The following is an 11,281-nucleotide window of genomic DNA, read 5'->3' as shown; positions in this document are numbered from 1 at the left end:
GCTCCCTTAATTATTATTAACTAAACCCGGTGGTCCAAGAAAAGTCTTTTTTTTTTCCTTAACTGAGTTTGTTTCAGAAAATATTCAACTTATTCTTTAAATCTAAAGGCAACATAAATACTTAATTGACAGAAAAAATAAAAAATATTAATTGATTATCAAAACTGATCCTGTGCTAGCTCTAAAAACAGTTTTTATATTGTAATTATATTATTATTATTATATTTTTTATTCTTATCTATGCTTTTGTTCTGTTTTTATTTACTTACTCAAATTTCTTTGAGTTTGCTTTGTGTTTGCAAAAGAGCTTCCAATAAGGCACAGTATGTAATGGTAAATAGTAACAGTTTCATTTATTTATTTCATTTATGTCATTATTTGAATATTTATTCATCTATCAAGTTTTTTAATTTTAACATTTTATATCATGATTTATGGGAAAAAAAGAGGAAAAAGGAAAAGATAGATAGATAGATAGATAGATAGATAGATATTTTTGAAGGGATGTGTTCAGCTACAGCGACGGCTCTGTTCTGTTGTTATGTTACGTTTACTATCGTGCATGCTCGCGGCATGTGATTGTTTGCATCCCGATGCTTTAAGAAACCGATGAACATCTTGACGACAGCACACCCAGCGTGGTGGAGGGCGGAGGAAGGAGTGAGTCATGAATCCGTACATGTGTCCGCCTGCCGCCGCTGCCTTTGTAAGTGTGACAGGAGCGAGGAGAAAATTCTGAAAACGTGGGATGATATTGCGTTTTAAATAATCGTCTCCTCTGTTTGCTTCGGCAGATCATTTCCATCAATAAAACGTCTGTTTGTGTAGATGGTGATAAACAAACAACAAACAAACAAAAAATCCCAGTTGTAGGATTGTAAACAGATTTGAACTCGTACACTAGGGGACAGACTTTGCAGGATTTCCTCAGTTCTGTGTGTTGCCACAACAGCCGGCCACCATGTTGCACCCTTCAACATGCACGTACTGAGAATGTTATATAATCCACTATAGTCTGTGTGGTGCTGTGTGTGTAAATGCACACAGACACTGACGGACACACAGATTATTCTGTACGAGGAGGAGGAGGAGGAGGAGGAGGAGGGGGGGGACCCCTGCATGGCTGCATCCAGCTACACATCACTCGGGCGTGTTTTTAAACCTCAAGTCTGTGGATTAGAAATTGTCAAAGCGAGACACGTTAGCAATCTCGCCGTCTTTGCAGGAATAGTAACACGCGATGTCATCATTGATCACACCGTTTTTAATTTCCACTCTCCAGCTGAGCGGTGGCGTCTGCCCTTTTTCTCCCTGTACCCCTCACGCTGTAACCTTCAGTGACTCTCCACCATACAGATACACGCTCCATTCAGTCATTCTCATTGTTGACATCCGGGACAGAGAGTCGAGTTTAGCGTGGGTTCTGTTATTAATAGCTGCCTACACACAGGCTTTTTCACCCATTCCTCACGTCACTTAGCTCCATGCCCCTCAGCCAATCATCCGCCGGCGCACACTGAGCATGCTCGGTGAGACTGAACCCTACACTGTTGTCATTTGGCCCACGTCCTTTCTTCCACCTCCTCCTCTTCCTTTCTTTCTCCTCTCCTCATTTTAACAATCTTTCTGCCTTCAGGTTAAATCCAAATCAAACACCCACTCCCTTTTCTGTGTTCCATGAAGACCTTGCACAGATTTCATTCATCCCTCGCCCGCGACATGCCTCACCGTGAAATATTTTTTCACCGTCATCATTTTTTCACTGTGGCAAATTATAAAGTGAAGAACTGAAATCACGGCGAAAATAGTGCACACGGTATTGTTTTAGAAGGTGCTTTGGCCTTTATTTAATCCACTTCATCCTTCCTTATCCTGTCAGCTGAAACACGGTAGCAGTTACTCTCTGCTTCAAGTAACTTGTGCGTAAAATTAATTGCTATAAAATGCTGTGTGTGTACACCTACCTTCTTATTATCACTGCACAAAAAGACTTTACGTGTAAACTGTTATATGCTCTTCTTTTCCTTTGTACTCACTTTAGAAAGTAACTATTAAAAATGTCTATCTGTCACATGCACTGGCTTTGGCGTAAAAGAAAATCAGGAATGCTGTTGTAGTGTAAAGAGTGTGGATACCTTTTGGGAACAAACTAGCCCTGATAATACGGACAAGTGGCTTAAACATATCAGAAAGGTGTAAATGAAGCTGCAGCAAACAAACAACCACTACTATTACACCGAAATTATTGTTGAAGTAGCAGCACGCGCTTTTTTCGCTCCTCACATTCTGTTATTCACTCCCCATTTCAACCAGACAAAAACAGCGGCCTCACTAATCTGGTTCCGTGTAATCTCATAATCTGGACCTGACCGCCACACAAAGATTTCCACATTGAGCTCCACCTGTCAGCCGGCTACAGGGAGAGAGCTGAGGGTCTGTAGTCGGCTCGTGGCTTTTTATGTCGGCGTGTGGCACAACTTCAAATTTATTTTTTTGTTATCTAGAGTTGATGGATAAATAAGTGTAAAGACAAGTTTGTTATATCCTGAAATAGTGCTGCAGAATGTAGAATTATTGTTATTTCATCGTCATCGTTCTTGGTGGGTTTGGGTTAATTACTTAAAAGTCTGAGAAATGGTAAATGACTATCTCAGCATACACAGATCATGCATAACATTATGACCACCTTCTTATAGGGATAGATGGTAGTGAGGTGATGATGAAGCCGTGGAAAGTGATCGTAGCCAATGCAAGACAGGCCATTTATGACAACATCCACAGCCTTAATTATGCATAACTTGCATAATGGCCGTGATATAATAGTATAAATCAGGCATATTAAAATGGGAACAGGATAACTCGCCTTTGGGGTTAGTCTCAAGTTGCCAGTCAAAGAACGTCATTTTTTGGCACATACACACTGGCTCCATTATTTAGCCTCAGAGTTTGCCGTTTCTATTGTTTTGCTAAATCAACTCTAATCCTGTCTTGAACCATATTAGCAGAATGATTAAGAGTCAACCTACAGAGAGCCATAATTTTCAATCAGAACAAAGGCGCTTAAATTAAGCCAATTCAAGTTTCTGAAAAATGGGGTGTCGCTCATGCCCTTGAGCCTGCAGATTTCCCGCATTCTCTCATATCTTTATGGCAGCCATTCAGACTTTTTTTTTTTTTTCGTTTTACTGAGATCAAACAGTGAGGAATAAACCGTATGTTTTAGCAGAAGGAAATATGACGCCATGTTTTTTAATTTAGGCAAACGCAAATGTCAGCTGCCGGCGTTGTTCTTGTAACTTCATGTGGCTGAGATCTGAGCTCGAATTGCTGCTCCCGACAGATATCATTTTCCCCGCTCGCCTTTCCTTCTCAAACACACAAGAAATATGAAGCATGAAAGAAATTCTATTTCCATTGTCAACCTGAACACATTTGGCCTCTTTCAAGACAAAGGAAAACATATTTTAATGCGAACTTAAGTACTTACTTATGGTCAACGATGTAGCCGCCCACAAAAAACCCAGAACCTTATCTAGTGTGTGGCCATTAACAGAGGAGCCTACACTACTTTCTGCTCCATCTTGTCTCTCTTCATCCGTGCACAGTGTTTCGTGCCCAATCACATAATATTTCCATCACTGACCCATCATTTCCTCTGCACACTGCACGTAACTATCGGGTGCGTTTATCTAGATGCAGAAAGTATTACTTGCTGTAGCACTTGGTCTTCCATTATCTGCTTTATAAAGCTTTTCATTTTTTCTTTTCTTTTTTTTTTTTTTTGTCCAATTTTCTGTACTTTCTGTACCAGCAACAATTTAACTAAGAAAGCTTTCAAATACAATTATCTGTGGTCCGTTCTGGTGGTCACCTCTTAGTTGATCACGTATCGTGTGACGAAGCACAAACCCTAATCAGATGGTCAGGCCTCCTTACGCTGTCATGAGTGTCATGTTTAGCGGTAGGTGATATATCTGTTGACGTTTTCTGAAAGGTCAGCGGAATTAAACGTTGTTATTCAACCATATGCTTTTGTCGCCGTAAGCTCCGCGGGGCCGCGCTCCTATTTCACCTCCGTAGAAACAGGCTGGGCTGTTTGGAAGAAGTTAGAGGCGTTTACACTTATTTCTAATTTGCTACCTTTTCTCCCAAATGGTTGTCTCTCGTTATCCCTTAAGCAGTTGCCAAGTTTTGTTGTAGTGCGCTAGGATTAGATTGAGAAATGAGACAGACTCCCACTCAGAGAAGTGGCTCTAGTGTGTCTGGGCCGTAGTCATCACTTAATTTGTTGATTCTGATGCTCCACTGACCCCAAAACAACTAAATTGCTTGTCATCTGTTGCAAAATATCATTTCCATACACCCAATTGATTCCAACAGGCAACCCACTTCTTCTTCCCGGGCTCTCTTTTATTCTGCACACTTTGTATGGCGGTACGTCCGCACAGCTGAAATTGAAATTGTGATGAGCCAGCCCGCCATTATCTGCGGCCGCGAGGATGAATAGATCCTGTAAAAGCTGTCTCTCGGACAAACTGCCTTCACCTATATTCCCATTATCAGGAAAGGAGGACGAGAGAAAAGAAAAAGACATTTTCGCGCGAGTGCGAAGACGCCTGAAAGTGCTCGCAGAGTGCGTGTGTGGATGCGTTTTTGTGTCAACATTATTCAACCTGCAGTAGTCGGTCTGATGCGTAACCCCTAACTCAGGAAATGGCTTAGTATCGATGACCTACTTTTTAATCTTCTTGCCAGGTGCTGGGGAAATTCATGTCTCGCCTGGTCCAAAACCGGGTGATGGGCCACAAGGATCTGCGGACTCTCTCCAAATACCAGCTGATTCTTGCCAGGGATCAGTTTCGCAAGAACCCGCCGCCTTCCATCAAGGCATGGACACACACGTGACTTGACGCACAACCTTTTATAAAAATTTCAAGCTCTACAAAGCTTAGAATAGGCAAAGTGTCACGAAAGGATAGTTACTTCAGGTTATTGTATTAGTTATAGTTGAGTGTTCAGTGGCTTTGATGTAAGATACACTGGAGTATTAAGTAGTGTAGGTTAGCTATAGCTGACAAAGAGCCATGTTGTGTATAATAGTGTAAAATTTGGAGTGGAAATTTACATGAGATAACATGCACTGTAGTAGCGATGAACCTATAGAGGATCATCATCCCTCTGGGCTTTGTAGAGCTTTCTAAGGAGTTTCTGCTTATTGTTTATATATCTGGGCCCTGCAGCTTTAATTCCGCTGTTTTGGCTCATTCTCCCGTTTCTTTCATAATGCTGCTGCAGGCAGCTGTTTGCGACAGAGAAAGGAAAATCTCTGAAATACCCACTTTACACTAACTACATGCTCTGGACCAAACATCCAAACAAACACAGCATGAAATGTGGTGGAGGTTTTAGCAGAGCAAGAGAGACAGACCTCTGGAGTTGGTAAAGACCATGAAGAAAGAGACTGAGACTTACACTCACAAAGGGAATGAGTTTTATGCCTTTGCACTGTAGCTACTGGATTTCAGAAGCATGCTAATTTGAGGTGTTTGAAGAGTAACAATTGCAGTTATTATCAATAGTAAGTGTGTTACCATATGAGCACTGGTTGAGCCAATGCTTCCTTTGGTTTTCTAACAATATTTTCCATCATGGTCGAATGTTGTAATCACATTCTTGCTGCTGGTCTCACGGACTCACATGCCCCGTTGCGCTCTGCAGGGTCCACAGCAGGGAATGCTGGAGGGCGACTTTGCCCTTTGCATCAGCTTGTACCATGGTTACGAGCTGCTGATGCAGATGGGCCTCAGATCGCTGTTCTTTTACATCCAGGGAATCATGGACGGGTCCAGAGGTCAGTCACTTCTAGCTCTTCAGCGCATTTTAACATAACAAACAGGTTATGCTCTAATGAGGGAACATTTCCTCTGCACATACCTACATTTGTCTATTTCAGCGCACATTTCCCAGATCATCCATCAGGGTCCCTAGGTGCATGTACACGAAATAATGTGTGTTTGAGTTTGCACTTTTAACCGTTTTATTTTTTGGACTCAGAGATGTCCAGGGCCAAGAACGAACTGCAGAGGACTCCAACGTTCACGGACCTTTACAGTGAGATGGAGACGATGTTTGTGAAGCCATCTGCTGGTACGTGAGCTCTCATTCATGCAGTGAGAATTAAGATAGGGCTCAATCTGGCCCACGCAGCTAATTTCTCTCTACCTTTGATGAATATTTCCAGGTCCAGATGAGGCGTTCATCTACAGCCACCCCAAATTGGAGAAACTGGAGGAGGTGGTGCTGCGGCATTTCAGGCAGTGGGCTGAGGGTTCAGCGAACAGTGAAGGTGATTTATGATGTTACACATGTATCTGTGCGTCACATCACAAACCATCTTAAAAGTCCAAAGTACATCATTTAGTTCCCCTTAAGTTGAGCCAATTATTTGACTTATTTGTGTGTCATAATACCACAAGAATCTTCTCACTTTCCTCATTTGTCTCATTGACGTCCAGGTTCAGATACCCGGGAGGTGAGCACGCGAGTCATGATCTTTTCATCGTTTCGGGAGAGCGTGCAGGAGATCGCGGCCATGTTGGACCGCCACGCTCCACTAATCAAAGTCATGACCTTTATGGGCCAGGCCTCGGCTGGGAAGGGGGTCAAAGGCTTCACGCAGAAAGAACAGCTGGAGGTGGAGTCCCCTTTTCGATCAAAATGACCCTTTGACGATTTGCCAGATGTCATGAGAGATTTAGTTTAATTGATATTTTGGATAAGACGGCATCAGTTCTACTACTAGTATTGGATACAGTCTAAATTATTACAAACAAATTTAAGCCATTCAGATTCTATGTTTCAAAAGCTACATATTTAGTATGATTAACGTTCAACTGTAATTCAATATGATTCCTGAATCACATAATAGACACTCTCTTAGTAACATGTGTTTAGCTTGCTCTGTCATGCTGTGGTATCATTTACGTTTAGTGTTTAGTGTCACAGTGTACCTTATAAGGCAGAAGAAAATGTTCTGCGCATATATTAATTTTGTTTGTTTTTCTTTGTAGTTTCTCCCTGTGGACTGATGCATCTGCACAGTGTGTCCTACTGGCTGTTCTGTACATATCATATAATATCACATAAATAGATCCGACATGTGCAAAAGATCTATAAAAGGGTGCCCTATCTGGATTATGTAGACAACACGTAGCTTGCACAGATTCGTATTTACACCCTATAGTTTTCATGTAATGAATAGAAACAGAAATAAAGTTTAAATATTAACATGCTTTTACAATTCATAGCCTTCTTTTTGCTTGTCTTGTGTTGCAGGTGGTGCAGAAGTTCAGGCAGGGAGGCTTCAACACACTGGTGTCGACCTGTGTGGGGGAAGAAGGGCTGGATATCGGAGAGGTGGACCTCATCGTTTGCTTTGATGCGCAGAAGAATCCCATCCGCCTGGTGCAGCGAATGGGACGTACCGGCCGTAAGCGGCAGGGCCGCATTGTGGTTGTCCTTGCTGAAGGACGGGAGGAGAGGGTGGGTGTTCTTCATTTTTAAAATTTTTTTTTTTTTAGATCTACGGAAAAAAAAATGCATATAATATTTTGTAACATTGTCGTCTACCATACTGCTGTCTGCTTTATCAAAGGTGTCCCCTTTAGTACCCACCATTGCAAAATGTACTCCCTGGTCAATTGACCTTTGCTCCACTCTCACAGATTGATTCATTGATGCCAGTTAATTTACAAAACCATAACTGGCAAAAGCCCGGGCTACCTCCGCTCCCTACTTACACTCCATATGTTCCAGTAACTAGATTAACTTAATCATTCCCAGAGCCTGCACCTCTCTTGGCTGTTTCTCATTTCATTTTGCGGCTTTTAATGATTGGAGCCATTTGCTGCATTCAGCTATCCATGTACAGTGTTACAGTTTTTTGTTTTTTTAATCTCGTAATGAATTCTGCAACTTATGTGTTTATGTATTTTTCTGTGTGTTGCCTCTGGCCCAGGTCTTAAATGCAAATGACAACTTGTTCGCAAGTGACTCACCTGGATAAATACTATTGACAAATAAATTTTCTAAATGGGAGATTATGCCAAAACTTGAGCCTTTGTTTTCCCTCAGACCTACAATCAGAGCCAGAGCAACAAGCGCAGCGTTTACAAATCCATCCTTGGCAACAAGAGCGGGTTCCACCTGTACCCCAACAGCCCCCGCATGCTGCCCGAGGGGGTGACCCCGAGGCTGCACAAGATGTACATCACCTGTGGGCAGTTTGACCACCGGGAGGGCAGCAGGAGGTCAGCGAGGGGTCGGAGGTCCAACAGCGAGGGCCGCGCCTCACTCATCCACCCTCAGAACATGAGTAAGTGACGAGCCAGAAGGCCAGGCACGACGTCCCTGTCTGGGTAATCTGAACGTGTGCTTTGGGATTTGTAATTCATGTGTGCATCCGATGGCAGTTCAGCGGGGCCGCGCGACGTCCGACGGATTTCTGAGCAGTGAGGAATATTCCCTGTGGGCGTCCACCATGAAGCTGGAAGAGCACGAGCCTCACCCGACCCTGAAGCAGTCCCACTTCATGTCTATACCCGGTGACCCACCACCTCAGGTTTGTTTTTTATTTCGCTTTCTCAAGCATGCGTTCACCAGAAAAATTAAATACGGTGGATATTGTGGACCCCTGTTAACTAAGCATGTTTTTGTGCTGTAAAAACAAAGTTAATCATGTTGGAACTTGTATAACTTTAGTTTAAAATATACAACCAAACCAAAGATGAATATAACAAACTTTCTGAAACAATTCTGAACAATTAAAAAGTTGGAAATCTATTATTTTTATGTTTTTGTCTCTGAAACGTGTCACATTTATCTGAATGTTACGCAAAGAAATGACTTGTAGTAACCGCTAGTTGTCAAATTGAATTGGAGAAAGACAGCGTAGTCCATAACAGGAAACTATTATAGCTGAGAACATAATAGGAAAAAATGACTCGAAATTATAAATGGCCTGTGGAATAATTTAGTTCCAGTATTCGAAAGTGCAGCTGCCACGATTTCCGATGGAAAACCTCCTGCCCACATGCCTGGAAAAGCCGGTGTGTCTCATTTTATGTTGGCTTGAATCTAACTTATTTCTACTAATGCATTGTGTCTTATGTAAGGAGGACGTTTCCAAAGGGGGGCCGCCGTCCAGAGAGCTGTCTTTGTGGGAATGGAGACACTGGCAGCACAAAGCTCTTCCTACCCATGCTGTTGATCATTCCCTACGCTGCAACCACTTTATTAAGCTGATGGAGCTCATAGACGGCATGAAAGAGGAAAGTGAGGTGAGAAAAGTAACGACGTTCAAATAATGACAAGTATCATTTTAAATGAGGTGACACTTATAAGTAAGAAGTAATAAATCAGGTTCCTGGTGGCAGGAAAGCATTTTTTTTTTTTTTTCAGACATCTTGCATAAATCTTTCATCTTTTTTTCAAATTTTCTGAAAGACAATCTGTAGCGCGTATTTGCCCAAGGGCGAACCAAAGTTTATAAACTTAAGAGGCTGCAAGGAGTCAGCTGAGATGCATGTGAACATAAGGTTGAGGTTACTGTGTTTTTTTTTGTTACATTACTAAATTCATTGTTTTGGCCTAGAGGGCAAATTCCTTTCACGTCGTGATTATGCCTTTAGGAAAAAAAAAAAATCAATTAGTTTCATTGTTTATTTGGGGTTTAGCCCTCCTCTTGTAGCTTCTCAATGAATTAAGGGATTTTCTTCTAAAAAAGCACTAGAAGCATGATGTATAAATAGTGATTTTCAAGGTTTTTCTCCATCTGACTGCACCATGTTTCATTAGCAAAGCTGCTAAAGACCGAAAGTGTATGTTTACTGCTTCACGTTGTTCCAGCTCAGAATTCATCTGTTTCTGCTCGTGGTCTTAGCTCCCAGTCAACAGCGACCTTGTGGTTGCGGCAGCTCCAGTGAATCGATTTAATCAGCAAAAGTTCGCTGGGTTCTCTAGAATTGCTCACACAACGGTTGTTGTCATGGTGAGCGCACGCAGTATATGTACGGACGATGCATGTAACGACGTAACTCTTTCTTTCTGTTGAAGGCTGTGTTGTTTTGCTGTGATGTAATCTAAATCAGAGGCAGATCATATATCCACACCCCTCCACCACTCCTCTCCTCCCAACCCCTGTTTACATTCAGCCAATATATTCACATCACAGGCCTTATCACCTCCGGATCACGCTTTTAAAGGGTGGTACAGGGTTCCTCGTCTCACCATCTGCTCTTTCACAAGATTCTGCCATCGATAAGACCGCCGCATTTGTTCAAATCCTCAAAATTGGGTCAGAGATTACGGTAAAACTGACTATTGGCTGAAATAACAAGTCGGTTCTTGTTACTTTCACCCCCCAACCCACTGCGGATCTTGACCGTACTCGAGAAGGAAAAAGTGATTCCACCTGTAAAAACGAAAGAAGATTTCTGGGCGAGATGTCTCACATGGCATGTGGGAAAAATTCAGGTCACGAAACAACAGCGGACAATACAGCACATACATTCAAACTCTTAATCGTATGCCGTTATAACAATACAACAGTGGTTAGTTTACAAGAAGTACAAATAAAATAATATATTTTATATATTTGTGGCAACACAATATTTCCATAATGCATTAACCCGCAACGTTGATTACATTATGTAAGTCCAGCACTAACATTTTCTAATCCCTGTTTTGGTCTCTTACAATTATGGAGGGAAATATTAAAAATCCAATCACAATTATCTCTATATAATCAATTAATGTACTGCATATTGGGCCTTTCAGTCTTGAGGCAATCAGAGAATGCACCTCTCTGAATCTATGTACAGTCAGTAGTATATGTGTAGCTGTGTTTTCTCCAATTTTTTTTTTATCTAATTTCAGGGAAATGGACAAAATTAGATATAAAACCAAACGTCATAATGTCAGGAAATTTAATGAAAATTTAATGAAGGATTTGGATCTGCTCCGAAACCTAACCCTAACCCTTAAAAGACCAATTTCCAAACACAATCGCCGTCTTATCGCGCATCTCCAAGGTGACCACTTGTGTCCAGATTTAATTACTGCCTATGTCACGTCTGCTAGAAGGTCATGGAGTCCAGCTATAGCGTCAGCAGAAGCAACATTTGCACTAATGTAATGTAAGTACATGTACACCCTATTCCAGAGTGCATAAGTCGCTCCTTTTTGTGGGTCATTGTTACGGTGCCGCCATAACAACCACTAG

General features: G+C 41.8%; 1 protein-coding gene across 1 annotated transcript in view; it reads left to right on the top strand.

Moving 5' to 3' along the window:
- Positions 1-11,281, top strand: part of fancm (FA complementation group M) — a 37,925-nt gene that overhangs the window by 14,601 nt on the left and 12,043 nt on the right. The window contains exons 5-13 of the mRNA XM_047610899.1: positions 4,756-4,887; positions 5,719-5,851; positions 6,055-6,147; positions 6,242-6,346; positions 6,516-6,694; positions 7,336-7,542; positions 8,134-8,374; positions 8,472-8,620; positions 9,174-9,338. Of these exons, the coding sequence (XP_047466855.1) occupies positions 4,756-4,887; positions 5,719-5,851; positions 6,055-6,147; positions 6,242-6,346; positions 6,516-6,694; positions 7,336-7,542; positions 8,134-8,374; positions 8,472-8,620; positions 9,174-9,338 (1,404 nt within the window). The remainder of the gene's footprint in view (positions 1-4,755; positions 4,888-5,718; positions 5,852-6,054; positions 6,148-6,241; positions 6,347-6,515; positions 6,695-7,335; positions 7,543-8,133; positions 8,375-8,471; positions 8,621-9,173; positions 9,339-11,281) is intronic.

The sequence above is a fragment of the Mugil cephalus genome, chromosome 17 (assembly GCF_022458985.1).
Source record: "Mugil cephalus isolate CIBA_MC_2020 chromosome 17, CIBA_Mcephalus_1.1, whole genome shotgun sequence".
Taxonomy (NCBI): Eukaryota; Metazoa; Chordata; class Actinopteri; order Mugiliformes; family Mugilidae; genus Mugil; species Mugil cephalus.
This window is presented reverse-complemented; position numbering and strand designations above follow the sequence as displayed.